This window comes from Tetrao urogallus (genome assembly GCF_951394365.1).
Source record: "Tetrao urogallus genome assembly, chromosome: Z".
Lineage (NCBI taxonomy): Eukaryota > Metazoa > Chordata > Aves > Galliformes > Phasianidae > Tetrao > Tetrao urogallus.
The window spans coordinates 68461176-68482256 of NC_136816.1; the positions used below are offsets into that span (position 1 = coordinate 68461176).

The 21081-nt window shown below is 42.9% G+C and overlaps 1 protein-coding gene across 20 annotated transcripts in view; it reads right to left on the bottom strand.

The window, feature by feature from the left end:
- CELF4 (CUGBP Elav-like family member 4) overlaps positions 1-21081 on the bottom strand; it is a gene marked incomplete at both ends in the record, with an annotated part of 677504 nt that overhangs the window by 45817 nt on the left and 610606 nt on the right. For 13 of the 20 annotated variants that reach the window (XM_079548767.1, XM_079548773.1, XM_079548783.1 and 10 more), the window contains 2 exons: positions 3804-3951; positions 14858-15001. In XM_079548767.1, the coding sequence (XP_079404893.1) occupies positions 3804-3951; positions 14858-15001 (292 nt within the window). The remainder of the gene's footprint in view (positions 1-3803; positions 3952-14857; positions 15002-21081) is intronic. The other 7 variants (XM_079548776.1, XM_079548766.1, XM_079548777.1 and 4 more) reach the window with 1 other exon arrangement.

The window sequence follows — 21081 nt, forward strand, 5'->3', positions numbered from 1 at the left end:
TGCCAGTCAGCCAGTTCTCAACCCACCTCACCATCCACTCATCTATCCCACACTTCCTCAGCTTTGTTATAAGGATGTCGTGGGAGACAGTACCAAATGCCTCGCTGAAATCAAGGTAGATTACATCCACTGCTCTCCCCCCATCTACCCAGCCAGTGACAACATTGTAGAAGGCCACCAGTTTGGCCAAGCATGACCTCCCCCTGGTGAACCTATTCTGAGTACTCCTGATAACCTCCTTCTCTTCCAGTTGTCTGGAGATGGCATCCAGCACAAGCTGTTCCATCACATAAACTACAAATATACACCAAACTTCCAGAGACATGAAATTAATATCCTTGCAGTTGCAGAGTGTTTTGTGAGATGAAGATAATAGGGAACCATCAAAATACAGGCAGACAGCATAAAGTTACCGTGCTGAATTGCCCACTGTGACTGCCTACTGCTCAGCATTGACTGCAGGCAAATAAGATGACTACACTAGATGCATAACTTTTGTACAGTTAAAGTCTGGTGAGTTGCATCCTGTCTCTTGCCTGTTTGATCTGCCTGGATCCAAGGCTCATTAAGTTCCTGGGTCCCATGGGAACTCGTGAACATGAATGAACTCATGACCACGTTCTGAGGAACCCACTGTCCTGGAGGCTGGATTAGGAATGCATCAGAAACAGGTTATGGTCTCAGAACACGAGGGGCCTGAAGATAGAAACTCAGAGGTGCTGTGCTCAGCCAGCACCGCCGATGCCTTTAGGACTTCTGTGTTAGCAATGTCTTTTTTCTAGCACAATTTTTCTTTTGCTTAGGAAAGATCAAAACACTTCTTTTTTTTTTTTTTTTCTCTCTCTCTTTTTTTTTTTTTTTTTTTTTTTTCACGACGTTCCAAACACTTTTTCTAATGCCTGTTTTTCAGAGAACTTTGAAATGTTTCATTTTCATTCCAAGTCAGAACAAAGATATACTTCAATGACTGGAAATCCTGCTATGAAGCAGAATGATCATTTTCCATTTGGCTTTCTGAATGCTAACAAAAGCCAGCAGGAGAATTCACTTTAGGCTTCAGATATCTCCTGGCTACTCAGAAATTGCTGCGAGTGTTGTAGACTTGCTTGCTCAGACATATGTGAAACATTTTCTATGCATCTTATCACAAGCTTTGTAAGTGTTGTGGTAATACAAGGAGTCATTTCAAAGTCTAAACATTTCACCCAAGGAATAATTGTCAATGGACATTTCCACAACCCATTACAGAGGTTTTTCGTGAAGGAAGCTACATATTCAAGGTAAATCTGCAATAATGCCAGAGTGCATAGGCTCCAGGATTGAAAATATGTCATGAGAAGAGTGCAAAATCTGCCACCATGAAAGAGATCAAGGGATCATCTAAACTGGAGCCTTATTTTCAATAATGACCAGTCATAGGTTCTCTGAAAAGCATGTAAAAAACATGAGCTCTCTTTCTTCTTCTGTATTCTGACAATAGTTCCCAAAAGGTAGTGGGCACATCAGAAAAGAGCTTACACGAAAGAAGAGCTGGGATATTTTTCATTTGCTGGATGTTGTGGCAGGCACAGAATTTGGCCATCATGATAGTATTTACACACCTATGTCACAGAATGGCTTATTTTCAAGACATTTACATGCAAAAGTGACTGTGCTTGTTTGTGGTGGAGACATCACAAAACACTGCCTGGATTCGGCTTTCCAAGCCCTGAGAGCATTTGAATTCCAAGCATTCTTTGTTTGACGTTCTCTATGCTCCCACCAACACAAAACAAATCTAGCTAATGTAAATATGATAATCTTTCCAGCAGTGGGTTTAAAGGGTGCACATATAATTAAGCCACTTTTCTATTTGGATTTGCAGTAGCTTCATCGACTCATTGTTTATACATTTATCGCTATGTAAACATATATTTCAAAATGTATGGTGTAAGATTTTTGAGTCAAGCACTTTTCCCTGGCTCTCCATAAACTGCTGTGGAAATAGATCTCTCTTCCTCCCCTTTCTCCCCCTGCACCTTATATTCCAATAGCAGCAAAGGAGAAAATAAATATCTGACCCTGTAGCTGCTGACATTGATCCAGCTAGAGATTGTAAAGAGATGATAAACTGTATGTTAATGGAGAAATGGAGTTTTTTTTGGCAGACAGAGGTTAGTAGAACCAGATTTATTAGGAACAGCCCTTAAGCCTGCACTACTGTGGCACCTTGTCTCCTTGCCATCCAGTGTCCTTCCTGGCTGCAGTGTCAGTTGGTCTTTTGCTAACGGTGTGGATTTCTCTGTGCTTAGCAGTGAGGCTGCTCTCTTACCAATCTGCTCTGCAAGGGGAACCAGATCCTTCTTTCCCAGCACCAGCTGCACCGTGGCTGGCTTGTGCTCACCCCTGCCACATCTCAATCACTCAAAACTGTTGTCAAGCTGGTCCTCTTTAGGTTAGCTCAGTGCTTCAGGTTCATGTGTTGGCATTGCAATGCCTCTTCACTGAACTCAGTCCCATCTCCAGCACCTCTCATAGGAACAACTGGCATTGTCTCTGAAACATTTCTATCCTAAACTGTTCCCTAGAAATTATTCTTCTTCACTGTTAAACCCCTGTATCTTCTGCTCCCCTAACAGAGTCAGCAGTATATTGCAAACCCCTCCACATTCTCACTTCTTCTAAAGTTTGGCCCCGTTTTTCCCAGCTACCTTGCTGTCCTTCAGTTAGGCCAGCAATCACTAAATAATTTACCTGTCCTGCCACTTCCTTGACCTGCTCCTGTCCAAATGATTTCCTTGTTCTTCAGGAAAGCCAGTTCTGTTTACACCTCAGCTTAATTCTCTGGCCCCCAGCACTGTCTTCTCATGTCCTGCTACAGCCCAGCCAGCTGTGGGCCTGGGTCCTTCACCAACTACCTGTCTCTACTCGAGCTACAAAAAAATCTTCTCACCAAATACTTGCATTCCAGGTAGCATCAGATTTCCCTGAGTACCAGCAGCCCTATTTCACAGTAGGAAAAGGCTTATGCATCCCCAAAATACAGCTCATCTTATTAATTGCATTGCATCTCCCTACAAGTATTATTCTGTTTGTGTCTGGACCATCCTGGCTACGACAGCATGAGCACTTATCCCTTATACATCTACACATACTACCAGTAAGCAACTACTGGTCACTGTGGGATATTTTCATAGAGTTTATCAGGTTGGAAAAGACCTTAAAGATCATTGAGACCAACCACAACCTAACCCTAACTCTAACAACCCTCCACTAAATCATGTCCCTGAGCACCACATCACAACGGTTTTTAAACACATCCAGGGATGGTGACTCAACCACCTCCCTGGGGAGCCTATTCCAGTGCTTTTGCGTCATTATTCCACTGTGCTAAGGGAAAGCTGTGTAGAGGATGATGCTGAAGGTCATGGTTGAGAGCTTCTTCCAGTGCCTTACAATTCCCTCCTTCCAGCAAAATCCATCATATCCCCTCTCTGGTGTGTCTCATTCGCAGCATTCAGCTGTTGCTCAGCATGGAGCACTAGTAGCCCAACAGCCCCCTGTTGGTGATCCATTTGGCTCTGCTTCTGCACCTTTTTTGTGACCCAGATACTGACTCCCAGCTGCTCCTGCCCCTAGCAGAGGACTCCTGTTCCAGCCCCTCAAAATGATCTGGTCTGACCTCTGCTCCTTCCCTGTGGTAGCCTCCACCAGCAAGACCAGCATTTCAGAAAACACTTACAGAGGAACAAGCTGACAGTTAACATGTCCTTCGAGATCTCCTGCCCCTCCTGCCACCCCTTCCATCCATCCAAGCCCCTTACCTGAGGTTGGAGTCATGGGGGCAGCTGCCAGGCCATTCATGTTCAGAGCCGCCATCTGCTGCATCTGGGCTGCAGCAAAGGCTGCCATGGGGTTCAGGTAGCCGCCCTGCGCCACCGAAGCCATGATCGCGGCTTGCTGCTGCATCAGCTGGAACAAAGAGAGCAGGGAAAAAATATCACGCAGTCACTAGCAGAGCAGCCTGGGTCACCAGCACTAGGAAGGAAACCATGTGCAAGAGCGTGAGGCATTTCTCCACTTTGAGATGCTAGTTTGGTGCATCTGTGGTAGCCCCCACCCTTGGCACTTCTTTCCCACTACAAGAGCGAGAAGCAAATTGCGTCAAATGTGTCTCAGAGCATTGATGTGTCTTTATGGTTCCCACATTTCTAGCATTGTTCCCCAGCGTGGAGGTCTCCTGTGAACTGTACTCAACGTCTGAGTTCTTTCCTTGCTGGGAACAGCAGAGAGAATACTTTAAGTGTTCCCAAGCAGAGAGATTTCATGGCCTATGTTGCTTGTATCAAAGCTCTGGGAAGGCACTGATGGCTGCTGATGGGAGACCGCTGTATGTAGAGTTAGAAATGAGGATCTCCAGTACCTCCAGAGCAGCAAACTTAACTAGTTCTCTGGGGATAAATTGATCTATTTTTATCTGTTGGTGAGAAAAATTGCTTTTTTTTTTTTTTTTTTTTGCTGCTGTGAGGTCTCCAGTGGGCACTAAGCTAAACCATGACCAAAAACCAGAGTCCATGTTAACCCAATTACAGCACCTATTTCCAACACAACCAAGCAGAGATACTCCCTGAAGAGCTATGCAAGAGAAGGGAATTCCCCTGTTTTAGCAAGATTAATAAAGTGCAGTGGGAAAATCCCTGCATGGTAGTTATGATCTGGGATGATTTCCTTAATTTTAAGTTCCTTTTTTTTTTAATTCCCAGAAAGTAATTAAAACATTGCCTCTTCTAAGGCTCTTAAAAAAGGCAGAAATGAGATATACAAGTTATATTCTCAGGCATTTTGCAGTAAGAGTTTTGGAGCAGAAAGGTGGTGAATGGCTAAGTATGCTAGAAATGCTTCCTGCATTAAAACCAGACTTTTCCATCATTATTTTACAATTGGAGCCTAACTTTTAGATGGTGCAGTTCATGCATACAGTATTACTGCAGTGGGTTAGCTCCTGAGATGAAGAGAAGAAAATTAGATGAATCTTCCTCTTGTCTCCTTCCCTGGAGCTGCAGAACGTGCCAGGCAAGTCACATCTGAGGTTCTGTGAGACAGCATCCACTCCCCAGTAAAGACTGATGGTGGAGGCTCAGAGAAAGTGTGAGGAAAGAGGATGAGCAGAGTCTGAAACCTCATTTTGTTCATTCCCCAGCCACTGTTAACACGTGATTTGATGATAATAATGGAGAAGGAAACTATTTTTTTTCAAAATGATTATAGAAGTGACTCATGTCTTTGCTGTCTACAGAATGAATTTTACTCTCTCTGTGATTTCACTCTCTATCAAGAAATCACTCTCTGATGTTGTTGTTTAAGCACACAGGATACACTGTTCAGCATTAAATAGATCTTAAAGTCGTGAAGTCTGATAAAGCTCCGACAAAGTCACAACAAAATCTGTTCCTTACTGTTTAACATTGAAATATTAGCTGAATTAGCTGCTCATACATATACACACTGGAAGAAATCCCTTAAATCATTGCTGTCATTCAACTGCTGAAAAATTCCTTGTCATCGCCTGTGAAGAGTCAAAATTAAAGGATGCTCTGCCACTGACCTGCTGTATAACTGTGGACAAATTGTGTATAGTTGCCTTGATTTCTCCAGCTATTATGTACTGGTGCACAGGATATCTATCTCCTCACGTAGGGGTGCCTTCAGATGTACAGATGAAAATTGCTGTACTAGAGCTGAGTACTATTATTTTTCATAGCCTCATGCAGATTAGTGCCAAGGTGGTGGCTTCCCCTTTGATTGTTAATTACCCTTTTTTATTGTACACTGCATAAGACACTTTCACATTTTAATTAGTGGTATCCTGTTCTTTGTAATTACTGATGGAGTGATTAGACAATCTTTTCTATTATAGCACAAAGCTGATTCCTCTTTAAGGAGTACATTTGTTTCTAGGCATCATTGGAGTTTATTCTCCAGATGGGGTACCAAGCAGGTGATTTTATTAAGTATGCCAATAAAGTGAATGAGGAAAGGGAAATCCATCCATCTTTAACATTGGACTGACTCCAGCACTGGGTGTACTGATCCATATTTCATTTTCTGTGCTGGTATTTTACCTGGGGACAGCTGAGGATGCCACTATCTGGTTGCAGAAATGATGGCCAAGATCTGTGCCTGTAGCATCTATTTAGCACTGCTGACCAAAGCAGCATCTCTCTGAGATGGATGCAGTTGCAAGTGCTTGATTCAGCTGCAGTCTGGCCTTTGCTAACTTTTTTCTGTGTTCCTCCAAATCTGCACACAAAAAACATGGAGTTACCTACATGTGTGTGCCATGGTCAGTCTGGCTGACAGATAACAGCCTGGTATTTGAACCAGAGACTTTCCTTAGGGCTTCTAGGCAGACAAGGAGACTATGATTTTGGCATTTCCCTCTGTCAGATTCAGTAACCTAAATACAGATGGCATTTCCTCTGAGCTGGTCACCTATTGCTGTTGATGTGATAACAGGCAAAGAGTTTAGGCCAAGATTTGTCTCTCCCTTCTGTACCCAGTTGCCTCTGGGCAGATGAATTTCAGCTTTGTTTCTCCCCACTAACTGCATGCAGAGCCTTAGGTGATCTGTTCTGCTGCACATAGTGACACAGCCAGGTGAAATCACTCCTACCCTTTGCTTGACCCTCAGCAAATATTTTTGGATGGCACTTTCCAACCATTTAAAATAAAAGTATTAATCTCTTTTTGTTTGTGTTTCACCTATGCTGCAAGAGACCCAAGGTTGTACCTATGTGACATTTTGTTACCAATGGTAGTACAAACGATTGTGCTGCTTCAAAGACAATCTCCATTTTGCACTCAGCAGAGCTAAACAATCACTTGTGACATTATTTATGGCTTGTGCAACTTCTATTCCTGCTTATGGATGTCAATAATATGTTCATCATTAACTCTACAATGGCAGGTGCTCCTCCTGGTTTGCCAATGGTGTTTGACTTCTAGTCTATTCAGAGGGCTTAAAGTTTGCACAGGAAGATGCATTTTGGGAGACTATACATTGATACATGCATGCTATTTAGTGCAGTATAATGCCATGCATGCATGGCATTCTGTTATAGATCTTCAGAAAGAAGGTATTTTCTCTCTTTGTGTGGGATATTCCTAACCTTCTTATTACTGCTTCTTACTACTGTGCATGGACTATAGCTTAAAGCCTGGTGTGTTTCAGAAAAGCATTCAGATAAAACTAGTCATAATCTCATAGAAACTCAGGAGTTGGAGGAGCAAATAGGTTAATTTTAGCTTAGAGTTAAAAAGCTAATGCAGAAAAAAATAAGGTAGTAATTAAGGCTCTTAACTGTGTTTTGGGAAACTAGGTTCAGTTGCTTCTGGGATAGCAGGCATCCTGCAGGGAGAAGCCACCCATTTCTTCAATGCTCAGTGCTCTGGGGATACCTGAGCTGTCCTGGAGACCTGGAAAACCCCTTAGCATAGTGAACAATTGAGCTGGGGACCTGTACCGCATGACCCAGAGGACACACACATCACGACAGCTTTCATAGCCACCCCATGGGGTACATCTGGATATCCTCCAAGGCTGGAAGGAGTATAGCATCCCAAACCTGAACACAGGCACTAACCCTGGCTAAGTGGCTTGAGAGAGGACACCAATATTAACTGTATTTACAGACATCACAGCCCTTTGTGACGCTCCTGCCACCTTTCTGCTTTCATGTTTCCCATTTGTGCATTGAAGAAGTGTTCCTTCCCTATTAGATTAAGGTACTCATAGATAAAAGCACCACAAGGGAAGGACAACGGGACCTTTCCAGATCATCTTCTGGTGGTTATAGTGCCAAGTGCAGCAGTACTGTGGAGGCTGGAGGATGGAAACTCTCTCACCTTGAAAGAAGCTGATGACAAAGACCTCAAGTCCTGTGAGGGTCATTGGTCTTTCTCATAAAACCACCAAAGCAATCCCAAGTGAGCTCAAACAAAAGTCACCCCTCTCCATCCCCAGCTCCCCCCAAAGACAAATGTCCCATCCACTCTCTTTTCACTTTGAAAGAGGCCCAGTGTATGATCCCAGTTAATAAAGCTGTAGAAAGTGAGGCAGTGACCCCACCAGAGGCAAATCAATAGCAGCAGGGCCCCTGGGTATTGTGTACTTTAAAATATGCCATTTGAAATGCAGATTTTCCCTGCCTGAGCTGGGGCCACAGAGCACTAATCAGAAAGGCAGCAGCCTTATTATCTTAGGCTGTTCCAAGGGGATGGAAGGGAGCTATTTCTTTCCTCAGCTGAAAGGATGTATTTCCTTTTCTTCTCTTACTTCCTTGGCATGATCTTTGCCTCAGCATTTAGAGCTTTTTCCCATCTGATTTTATGGATTCATTCCACAAAATTCCTCCAACCTGGTGTTATTTATTGCTCAAATATTTATCTTCTGAGGAGAGCAGGAGAGTACCAAACTGGTTGATGTATAGAAACAGCAGCCTGCACTGCCTGTCCCAGGGCCTGAGAATCAATGAGGCAGCTGGAGAGGCACTGGTAAGGCCACAGAGGCATAAAGAGGAGTAACACATGATGGTTGGTGTCTAGGAAATGGTGGGAAGGTTCATGCCATATGTTTTTTGCTACCTCAAACAGAGGTGGCTGAACTGCAGTCAGCTTTATAATCAATGGATGAGTAGATACCTCCCACAGTGTTTTCCATTCTATCCTACACTAAGAGATTAAGACAAAAAATAGAGAAGGATGCAGCTTTGGAGCACAACTGCACCAAAACAAGAGGTTACCAGTGCTAACAAGTGCAACAGCCTCCCAATCTCTTGCTGCAATCCGTGCCCCAGGACAGATGCATGTCTGACACTGTTGAGCATAATGCTCAGGGACACGAGCAGAGCATTAAACACATAACACAGAAACAAAGTGCGTTCTGCCAGTTTCTTTCCACAAGTACATCCCTTCATGGTCACTATCAGTCTGGAGGAATGTACGGAGATGTGGCCCAGAGGTGGTGGTGGGAATAGGAATGCCACCTAGGGCTTGAGTGGCTGTTAATCAGCAGGGTTGTGCAGCTGCACTTAAGGAAAAATCATCCTTTCTCTACAGGACCAACATTTGCATGGAGAGCTGAGATTATTTCCTCAAGGCCAAAAGCTCCTTCCACTGACAGGACAAGGATGCTCAACTCAAACTTCCCCACACCCCAACAGAAACACATGTGAAGATGAAGACAGAAGAAAGATTATTCGTGAAACACTGTTGTTGAAATAGCATGATCACTGCCCTTGGTGAAGGCTTTCTCTGAATGATTTGATGACCTTCTCTTTTTTTTTCTATTCCTGTCTCTGAATCACCTGACGTTTTGTTTGACTTTTCATATTCTTCATTCTGTAATAATAATAAAAGTAATAAAGCATCCTACGCTTCTCACCTCTAACGATCTATACAAAACACTTAGCTAATTAATCCTTATGATATCCTTGTGATAGAAAGAGGTAAATAAAGCGATCAATCAAGCAGTAAGAAGACTCATACTTGGTAAAATCATAGAACTGATAAATTCATGACTTCTTTATCTATCTGGTTATTGAAAAAATATCTTGAAGCCTTCAGTTATTCTGAGAAAATTCAGAAGGTCCTTCCTTTTAAAAATTTATTCCCAGAAAAAAATCTGCTCTGAAAATATTATTTAAATTTTATTAAGATTAAAAAAAAAAAAAAAAAAAAAAAAAAAAAAAGAAGTGCAATATCTGGATTCATATGTCCTGGTGTTTTTCATAATGATACATGATAGTCTGGATTTCTAACTTCAGATAACTGTGAAAAAAAAAGAATCTGAAAAAAATATAAATGTACTTGCAGCCCAGATCTACAAATGGCCATGTCATGTTTCATTCCCTGCTGCTCAATTTTTCTGAATTACCAGGAAAATGACAATCAGATACGAAGTATTCATCCTGCTGCAAAGTACCATGGGTTCAAAATAGCTTCCTCTTCTGCAATTGATCAGAATAACAAGTTTGCATAACTAGCAGTATTTAACAAATATATGACACTATGTTGGTCATTGAAATGTAATAACAATTATATATACAAGATTGTCTATCTATGTAAAGTAATTTTTCCGTGTTTTTTAAGGGCTAGATGATTTCTTTTAAATATCTTTACAAATTAATTTTACAGTATGCATTGAAAAAATGTTCAAAAAAAGATTCTTCCCTGCAGCACCTCTTCAGGTCATTCATGAGAATGCCGTTTCATTTCTGTGGGAGCTGGGCAGGGAGGCAAAAGTGGGCTGGTGGGCTTTAATGGACAGCATCAGGATGACTGAGGTAAGCACTTCTGATGATGACTGTGATCTATGCAATGCTGGATGTTCACAGTTTCCTTGCAGTTACTGTCTGCAGTTCGGGAGCTGCAGCCATTTGCACTTTTTCAGAGTGAGGGGAGCTGGGATTTACTGAAGGGAAAGGATTTGTTCCAAGCCAAAGAGCAAATGTTACTATTGTCTGTGCTGCCCCTGTCCCCAGTCTGTCCATTTCCTCTCACTAAATCTCTGCCTGTCCCCTGCTGCAGGAAGCAATCAGTCCCACAGCTGGAATTTGGCCAGGAGACTGTGGCTAACACTCCCACCCTATTTTTTATGTAAACTTGATTTATGACTTTGATCTTACTTTAAATAATTTAAAAATTAAATAATTTATACATTATCTGTCACTTTCCAAGGCTCCTTCCTTTGTTCTTAGTGTTCTCTTCTGCTTTTTCCCATCTCCCTGACCCTTTTTGGTCTCTGCATGTTTCCTTTTGTTTGCGGTGGGTCAACAGACAGCTGCTAAGTACTTGCTACTTCCTTCACAGAAAGAAGAGTTGGAGGAACTTTAGCCAGTGGTGCATATTTGGGCTTGGACTGTACTACTATAGTTCACAGTCTGCTTTTACTTTAACTGCTCGTGATTTCAGGCTTGGCCACCCTATGGGGTCTAAGAAGATGCTTTGTACCGGATGGAATATGTGCCTCTTCTGGCAGCAGAGCAAAGCTGGTGCTATTCAGCATCGGCCTCATCCCCAGGCTGAGTTCAGACCTGTATCTCAAGCTGGCTTCAGGGAGACTACAGAAAGTTACCTACATCCAGCTGATGTGGATCCACGGTAACAGGACATAAAAAGGGCTGGTGCTCTAAACAAGAGTGAGCTGAAATAATTAATTGCCTCATAAAAAAAAGAGAAGCTAGATGAATATGGGAAGATATTGCTGGGGGATAAAAAACAACCCAAACAAACTGAAACAAATTAGTAAAGGGGCTCTGGGAGCTTTGGATAGCCATGAAAGCTGACTTGCTCTGAGCTGCATACAGAAGAGGTGAGGTGGGTCTGATGTGACTCTCTGCATTACTGAAACAGCTCACGGAGTTTGTGCCAAGCTTTGTCCTGTTGGTTGCTTTTTTTTTTTTTTTTTTTTTTTTTGCAGGGAGCACATGATGGGGAGACAAAGCACACACATAGAGGAGAAGAGGAGAATCTCCTTTGCTTCCTGGTTTTGTTGCCTCTGAAGCTGAGGCCATATGGCTACTGAATGTGAGGACTAGTGGCGTGGCCAACACAAGGCTATCGCTGCTATCAAGGTTAAGGTTGCTTAAGCTGAGGCTTGGCAAAGAGCAGCAGTGGGGAGTGAACCATGACAAGGCCATTTGCTGAGCTGCAAAAGAAGGAACTTAAAGAGGAGCTTGGGCCCAGAGCAGTCTTGGTAGCACACTAACAACTGTCAGTCAAATACTAATGGACTGAGACCCCCTGCCACTTCTCCCCAGAGATGCTGCTTAATTTGTAAATCCAGCGCTGCCTGGTAATATCTCAGACAACTGCACCATGAGGGTTTCTGCTGCACTGGTCACACTGACACATAGAAACCTTTTTGTATGAGCTAATTCAGCCCCAGTGATATGGGTGGGCAGAGGATGCCTCTCTGGGGAGAAGCCCACTGCCCTGGGACAATGCAACCTCCTCCATGGGAATGGCCATTAGAAACAGCTTGTTAACCAGCAGTAGGACTGCTTGGGAGCTCTTTTATGGTGATGTCAGTCACTGCTGGATTGCAGTGGGATATCTGGGAGGACATAGCAAGAGTACAGTTCAGAAAGCCTATGCTTCATGGTAGTCCTGGCTGCAATGTGAAGCATTGAGGCAGTTCTTAAACTTGCACTATCACCAGGTCTGTGTGTGAAAACCCATGGAGGAATGGCATGAGAGAGAGCCATGTCCCTGAGGGAGACTGGAAAATAAACAAATCCGGTCATCATCTAAGTCTAGGAAATCAAATGACTCACCCAAGGTCACACAAGTTGCTGGTGGCAATAGCATCAGCTGTCACCACTGTCCTGCACTTGTGTTTTCATTTTTCCTTTTCTTGACTTGCCTTTGCTCTTAAACTTCAGTTTGGGCTGAATAAAACTGCCCTCGTCCTCTCCCCCTCTCCCAGTCACTCTCTCACTATCGATCTTTCCATCTCCTGCTGGCATTTACGAGGTGCCAATCACCCTGATATCTAAGAGCCAGCAGTCCAAGGTGGATTAATCAGGACCGAGGGAACGTCACACAGCTTCAGCTCTCTTTCCTTTCCTTTTGTATGAGACTCTGAGATGAAGCAGATAGGAAGAGACATAGATAGGGATGCTGATTGAGAGACAGCATCTGAGCACACTCTGGGTGTACAGGCACCACAAAGAAATGTGATCCCATCATTTAGAAAGCTCTGAAGTCTCCAGGGTAATTGGTATCACCAGCTTGTCATATCCTATGGTCCAAGATCTAAAATTTATTCTTTCCCTCTTATTTGCATACTTACCAGCAGGAAGAAAAAAAAAAAAAAAAGAAAGAAAGAAAAAGAAAAAGAATATGGGTCCAATACTGTTTTCACAGAACTCAATAGGAAAAATATTCATTGGTTTCAAGGGAAGCAGGAGCCGACCCAGGAATTGTTCTCAGTTTTTCTTCAGAGATAAAACCTCACTCAAGTACCTATCCTCAAAATGGTATTGTCTAGTGAGAAATAGATGGAAGAACTTTTGTGGTATAAAGGTGCAGACCTCATCCTCTTTTGTATCTCTATAACTCTGGGCTGACTCTTTTATAATAGCAATTATAAGAATTACTCTAGATTAAAAATGAATGTAGCTAAGAAGAGCGCAGTTAAGAAGAGATGTCCAGAGTATGAGGACAGCAGTGTTCTTATTACCTTTCCAGCTGCCTGATCAATGCCTGTAGTGTAATTCTGCAGTCACATCTTCTGCCTGACAGCCTCTGCAGATGTGCGTCCTCAGCTGCCCAAGGGCTCCCTTCATGTTTATTCCCTTAATACATGGGGGAACAAATGCTGCACCCACCTGGCAGGCTGCTGGCCACTGGCCAGGGCTCATGTGGGATTTACTGTCTTTTTCCCATCCTGCAGCCTTGTCCAGATAGGAGGACAGTTAAACACAGCTGGGTTAGGGAGGGGGCAGCTCTTCAGTCTGTGAGGAGAGCAGGAGACCAGGGAAGAGGCAGCTGAGGCCTCCATTGTCTTTGAGAATAACAAAAAGAACAGGGAAAAATAGAAGGAAAAAATGAAATTGCTTAATGAGAGAATAAAAAAAGCCCATAATAGTACCAGGAGAGTGGGAGCATCTGTGAAGCTCCTACAGTATGTCCTCACGACTGTGCATGAGGGAAGCGCTGGGTTGTATCAAGTGCTCAGCAAAGCACATGGCACACAGGAAATAGTGAATATTTGTAGGCTGTCTATTTTTTTAAAAAAGAACCTGTGGATGGGATGGGAAGTCCGTGATGCCAGTATATGACAATTAAATATACAGACAACACAGCACGGCATTGTGATCAATGTGGTAGAGGAACTACTGGTACGTTGGGGAGATTCTGGAGTTAGACCTGTATTACCTAAGGCAAGTCTCACTGATTAAGGAAGATATTATTTTACAAAATAGGTTTCTTGCTCACATATCCAGTACGGAGCACAAGAGGGTCATATTTTATCACCAGATGGATGAAACGTCTAGGTATACTTTTTGCTGCCTGCAAATGTATAATCTGTGCCAGAAAAGATATCCAAAGTCACCTGATAGTATTATATCTGCCTGCTGTAGGGATCATTCTACTTTCTTCTAAAGTATGTGACAAAGGGACCAAGTTACCAAGTTGCTTGTCTTGTGGATCCTTGTTAATTGTAGCCTAAGTAAAGCCATTTATGTTAAAGGCATCAAAATCCGTGGTTATGCCAGGAATCCAGCTCCTTCTTCAGTCATGGGTTGTCCCAGAGGTCCAGGGGACAGCTTAGGAATGGATGCCTGATATAACAATACATACTGAATAGCTGAAGTGTTTTCCCAGTGTGCTTAAATCATATTGTTATGAGGAATCAGCGCTGTATGCGTGCTTTTATCTGCTTATCCATTTCCATATTGTATAGCTTGCTTCCTTGAACCTAAAAGAACTACCATCAAGAGCTGCCATGTTATCCCATGATCACGCCAAAGTTACCCTCAAGTAACTTTGAGTTCAACTCAATCTGTGTGGCTGGTATCAGGGGAGAGCTATTTATGCCCTTTAAAACCTTCTCTGGGGCTGGATGGTACTGACATGGATCAGAGAACTCACATGAGCTAAATTCAGGGCCTATTTTATCCAAATATTCAAAGGCTAGTTGTGTTTGCATTTGACAGCAATGGCTTAGATCCCACAAGAAGTGTCTTGCATGGGCCTGATTACTGGTTCCTCTTCTTCTCATCGGTTATCTCTCTGCTCACTTGTGTTTTTGTGCAGTCTAGGTGCTCTTCCTCTTCATGTAAACGTGCATGGAGCCAATGTCTATACTTACTGCCTGTGCATAGGCGCCATATGCTCCAAACTGGATGGCCATGGGGTTGAACATGCCCATTTGTCCCGCCATTTGCTGCATGCGCCTCATTGTACGCTCCTTGTCTGTATCTGCAAACTTCACCACCAGGCTTGAAGAGGCTCCCTGCAGGACAGAAAACAAAAGAGATATAGAAAAGGATTAGCCAAGAGATAGATATACACTGGCTCATGCAATCCATATGTCACACACAGATTTGATAGTGTAGGATCCTGCTGACGCTGTCATTTTTCCCACACAACCTCTCTGGCCTTCTGGTTTGGAGCTTTTGCAACAGACTGAGAGTATAGGAAGGAAAGGACTCCGGAGGACTGTTCCTAGTGTCCTCCAAAGTTCACACTTCCAGGGTGTTATAAATATTCTCTCTGCAAAAGCTGTTGCCTTATTTTTTCAACCTTTAGAAAATCTTCTGGTCTGTTAGCTCTCATCAGAGGATGGGGATACGGACTCAGTGCAGGAAAATGTAGAAACCTTTGATGGATATATATTGTGGGATTTTGAACTGACTTACTTTGATGGACTTTGTTTGCTCTGTGCGTTCTGGACCCCTGAGCCAGATCATCCTTTTACATTGTGCTGTGTTGCAACCTCCACGTTCAGTGAGAAAGCCCTGTTCTTAGAGGCAAGAATCAGTTTGCTGGATAGCGCATAAGTCCCATCAACAAGCAGCGTCTATTCAGCACTGTTAAATCCAGGCCAGTTCACAATATTTGGGTTCTGTCTGTAGGCAATGCTAGTACAGAGCTACTGATGATCATCGGAGCTGGCTGCAGAAGTCTGTGAAAAATGTAGAGCTTTTGGGAATTAACAAAATCCCTCACCTTCTCAAAATGAGATGAAAGATCAGTAACTGCAATTCTCAGATTTCTGGTAGGAGGTAGAGATGGGAAGAAATAGATCTGCTTAGGAAGGCAGGCACTGATATTGTTTTGGCTGGATTCAAGGACTTCCCCACTTCATGGGTTGCTTGATTCCCTACACTGTGGTCCCCCTGGGGGAAGACAGATGTGGGGAAGGGGGATTTGGCAGCAACCCTGACAGCAGGCAGACAGTTGCCTCAGGAACTGGGCTGCCACCGGGCCTGGGGAGATGGGCAGGTGAGCTGTCAGAAGACCGACAAAAGAGAAGCTGAAATCATTATGCTCCCATGGTACACTTCTCTTTTGACATGCTGGTATTCTCTGATGGAAATAAAGTCAGCAGGGAGATGGCCAGCTCAGCCTCTGGCTATGGCAGTGGGGAAACACCAGTTCTGTGCCAGAGGAACTGGTCTAGAGCATAATGCCATTTTTTTCCAGTGGAGTGAGATTGGGTGGGATTGCATAGAGAGAGTGTACTTAACTTTCTTACATACACATCTATGTACCTGCAACTGGAAAAAACAGTCTCAGGGAAAGCAGAGCTGGTCCATATCAAACCAGCTTAGTAAACTGCAGCTACAGACGTACATATATGTAAATCCAAGTTTTGCATATTCAATAGTTTCTCCAGATTCTCAGTTATGAATAACAATTTGAGGAATAAACTTGCTGAAATAGAAAATAATCTAAGGCCATGCAATGAGTGATGTTCCTCTAGATTAGCAGCCTGCTCCAGGAAGAAGTGATTTTCGTTGGCAAAGAATCTTTTTGACCTGTTACTTTCTCTAATAAATCTATAACCCACTTGAACAATGTGGTGAAGAACAAGGGGTTGAAAGAAGTGCTTCAGGAAAACAAAGGTAAGGAGAGATGAATGCTCTATTCAAGGGTGGAGAGCAGTCTTCAAAAGTTATTATGAGAGCAAAACAGAACACAAGGATGAAGGTGTGCTCAGGTGGCCAAGAGGGCCAACAGCATCCTGGCCTGCATTAAAAACAGTGTGGCCAGCAGAAGCAGGGAGGTGATCATCCCCCTCTACTCAGCACTGGTGAGGCCGCACCTCAAGTACTGTGTTCAGTTTTGGGCTCCTCACTACAGGAAAGATGTTGAGGTCCTGGAGCGTGTCCAGAGAAGGGCAACAAAACTGGTGAGGAGTCTGGAGCACAAGTCTTATAAGGAGAGGCTGAGGGAGCTGGGATTGTTCAGTCTGGAGAAGAGGAGGCTCAGGGGAGAATTCAGTGCACTGTACAACTTCCTGAAGGGAGGTTGTGGTGAAGAGGGATTTGGCCTCTTCTTCCAGGCAACGAGCAGGACCTGGGGAAATGGCTGCAAGTTGTATCAGAGGAGGTTTAGGTTGGACATAAGGAAGAACTTCTTCTCTCAGAGAGTGGTCAGGCACTGGAATGGCTGCCCAGGGAGGTGGTGGGGTTGCCGTCCCTGGCAGTGTTCAAGAGGTGCCTGGATGACATGCTGCGTGATATGGTTTAGTGCTAGTGGTGGCAATGGTGATGAGGAGATGGTTGGACTGGATGATCTTATAGGTCGTTTCGAACCTCGTGATTCTATGATTCTATGAAGGGAGAAGAAAAAGAAAACTAGCCAAGATTTTCCTGCATTTCTGCTCAAGGCTGGGCAACTTTTCATTTTTTTTTTACATCACATGATGTAGTTATTGATCCTTCCCCAAATCACACTCTTAATTGCAGCTCATCGACAAATGAATATTTTAATGCATACATTTCCTCCTAATTATCACCTGGACCAGTCCTTAATTAGATTTCAACACTCATTTAATTAACTGTGATCCAAGAGACTGTTTGGTAACCTGAATCTAATGATTTAAACCTATTTGTAGCTGTATTGGGGGGAGGCAATGGTCCACAGCAGATTGGGCTGTTCAAAGCTGCTGCTGTACAGCAGAGCTGCAGCATGGTTAGCACAACACGGAGGATTTTCAGACTGAGTAAGGGGAACAAGTATTTACCTCTGCAAATGGGTTTTGAAAATGTGACCTTTTCTAGTTAGCAGGATGGACAAATATGAATAAGTTGGTGTGTTTTTTTCTCCTTCCTTTTTCTTTCTATCTCTATTTGCTCTGGAAGTCTTATGTCTGGAGTTGCACCTCGGGAAATTGCTGATCTCTCACATTTTTGAAAACCAAGCTATTATTGTAAATGGCATTATGAAAATATCGGTAACCTCCATATGAAGTTCTTGTCCCTGGAGTGTTCTTCGCTCCTGATGTGAGTTGTAGTGACTGCACAGCAGCCGTTTGACCCAATAGGATCTAAGACTGCCTCTTATGAGATGTTTTTCTGGGTTGCCTGTCAGAGCAGGACTTCGGGCCTCTTTGAACACCACTATCATAAACACAGGGCGGAAAGGCCATTGGCAAACAGAAACAAGCAAGCTTTGTAGCACATGCTACAAAGAGTAGAAAAGGGAGCTTTTCTACTGCAATGAGATGCACACATATACAGTTTAAGACATGCAGCCAGTAGAGATGCTGCTCTGCTCTTGAATATGAAGATTGACTTTGGAATTGATATTTTCTGTATCTGATTTGTCATATGCAGCCCTTTCACATGGCCTGAAGGAAGTCTGGCAGTGAACTCTATCAGGCCACGCAGTGCAGGACTTCTAGCAGAGGAGACAAACAATGCTTTTCTTCTAAAAGAGCTGGAAGACTGCTTTCAATTCGAGTGACTCCCCATAATCTACTGGATAACAGAAATATCACAGAATGGGCCCAATTTTCAATGGGGTAGAAACTGCAAAGCCCTTTGTGTGGACCACTTATTGCTTCCACGAGCAGTTAAACCATTGCGTAAATCAGCTGTTGTCCGCTGACAAAGGCAATAGGTCTTGTCTGCCTGGTCATTTATCAGTAATACATAAGCTTCCCTCTTGCACTCCAGTTGTTGTATTGGACACTACATTTCCACAACACCCACAAGAGTTACAGTAGGTAAGTCAACATTGCTTGAAATATACTTTGAGAGACGTGTTAATCTGCATTTTACTGAGGAAAAGACCTGTTTATTTCTCTGCCTTGCAGAACCACAGTCAAAGGAGCCTTTTATGAAAGTGAGCATTCCTGCTGGTACCTCTGCAATAGCCTACTTGGATTTATCATTTATCTCCCTTCCCATCAAATCAACCTCCTTTTTCAAGTGCTTTGATATCTACTGATGAAAAGAATAATATAAGGGCTAAGTATTATTATGCTTTCCCAATTTTCTCCTGGGCCAGCAACTCCACTTAATATGACTATCTTACTTCTGGTCCCCCTCCCGTGTGCAGTAATGAATTGCTCCCCTTAGTCAGCAGTCAGATGTTCTCTAGGCTGGCAGGGTGAGGAAAAAGATGGAGGAAAAATCACCCTGCACCACACTCACTTTGTAATCCCTAATCAGAGTCCTCTGTGGAAAAAACTAATTTCCCAACCTGTCTTGACTTGTGAAATAAAGTCATTCTTGAAAATGGGAACTTGACAGGTCACTTGTGAAATTTCATATTCAACTAAAAATAAAATATCCATCTATTGATATTTCATTTAAAGGCAAAGAAAAAACAAATCTTTTCCCTGGTTGTTGGGACTGGTTCCCATTAGTTATGGCTCTCCAAATGGAGAGTGTACACAAATTAACTACAGTGTTTTCAGAAGACCAAATAATGCTGCACAGCATGAGGGAAAGCTGCTTTCACCAGAACAATATTCATAGGAAAAGTTTTGTGAAAATATTCCCTTGCAGAATGTATGCCTGATTTTTCTTTAACTGCCAGCTCTATATGTCTTCTCTGACTCAGGTTACTTATCTCTATAAATGGTTAGATATCTTTTGTTTGCAAAATTGATGAATGTGTACCCAATTCACCAAAGCCATTCGGATCATGCTTCACTTTAAGCTTAATTAATGGCTCAATGGAGGTAGGCACATAAGCACCTCAATACTGAGGAGGTTCCATATAAGCACTTTACTGCAGGAATGTCCGTCTCATAGAAATGGACTTTGATCTCGCGGTTGGCTCAAATGGTGCCATTTAAAGATTTTGGGCCAAAAATATTTGAAAATGGCTTGTTACATTGGAACTCTAGTGAATAAGGCTCTTCAGTGTAAGAGCTCTGATTGTGCAGATACCATTAAATACCGTTGAAAACATCGGCCATGTACACCAAGTAAAATACTTAAATTAATAAGTACTGCTGAATACTTCCCAACTGGCCATTCAAAGTATCATTGCAAGTTTTACCATGTGAATGGGATTTCTGTGTTGGGCATTTTGCCTTAGCATTCATTCTCTTCATGACTGCAAAGCAGAGTTCAGAGGATGTTGATCTTTATCAAGCCATTCAAGGTGGTATTTTCACATGGCATTAGGTTAGACCTTGGAAGTCAAGGAAGGATTTCTTTGTTGTGGGCTCTGTGAGATCAGGGCATTTGGTATGATGACTCCTAAGTTTGAAAAGCAAACTAGATTTTTTGAGGAAGGAAATCTGTATAGCTTTCCTGAAATAAAATAGCTGTTGAATTAACCAGTATTGTCCTCACCCCAACTGGGATTTTAGACAAGTGAGAAAGAAACTACTGTCCAATTAAAACTGTCGAGCAGAGGGAATTTGAGCGAGGTAGAGATGTAATTACCCATTCTGGAAGATGGCCAGAAGACCAAGACTAACATCCCTTCCCGTTTGCGAAATATCCTATCTTTTTCTGTACTCAGGGCTTCAATTCTTTGTCTCATCTGAAAGATGAGTAGGACAGCAGTCACTAGGAGTGATTTCCATTGCACGGTCCTGAGAGCTGGTTTAGACTCACTTGAGACAAGAGTGACAAAGACAGAGTGGTGAAAGGAGGCATTAATCCAGAGCTGGAGTGACAGACCCTTTGATAATGCTGCTCCCCTGGTGGAGGGGATTCTTCATGCAATGTCTAAGCAGCGAGAGTTGCTGCAGGTACCTCCCTTCACTGGTCTCCAGAGCGGTAATTTATTTGGAGTGGAAGCTTGATTTAGATTTTACTTGCCCATACACTACTTTGCAGGTGTCCCTCTGAGCTAAAGTTATTGCTTTCCACAGGGCAACAAAATCATTGACTCCTGGTGACACTGTACCCAATTCTAATTAAAAAGAACTCAATATATAGCCTAGGTATTAGTATGACCCTCAGATCAAAGCCAGATTCCCAAACAACCTGAACTACAAAGCTGAGTTCCTCAAGCAGCACTACATTTTTCAGCTCAGTCTTTGGATGATGGAAGTAATCATAGAATCATTTACCTTCTTAAGGTGTTATAATACCAGCAGACTAGAAATTCTTTCCT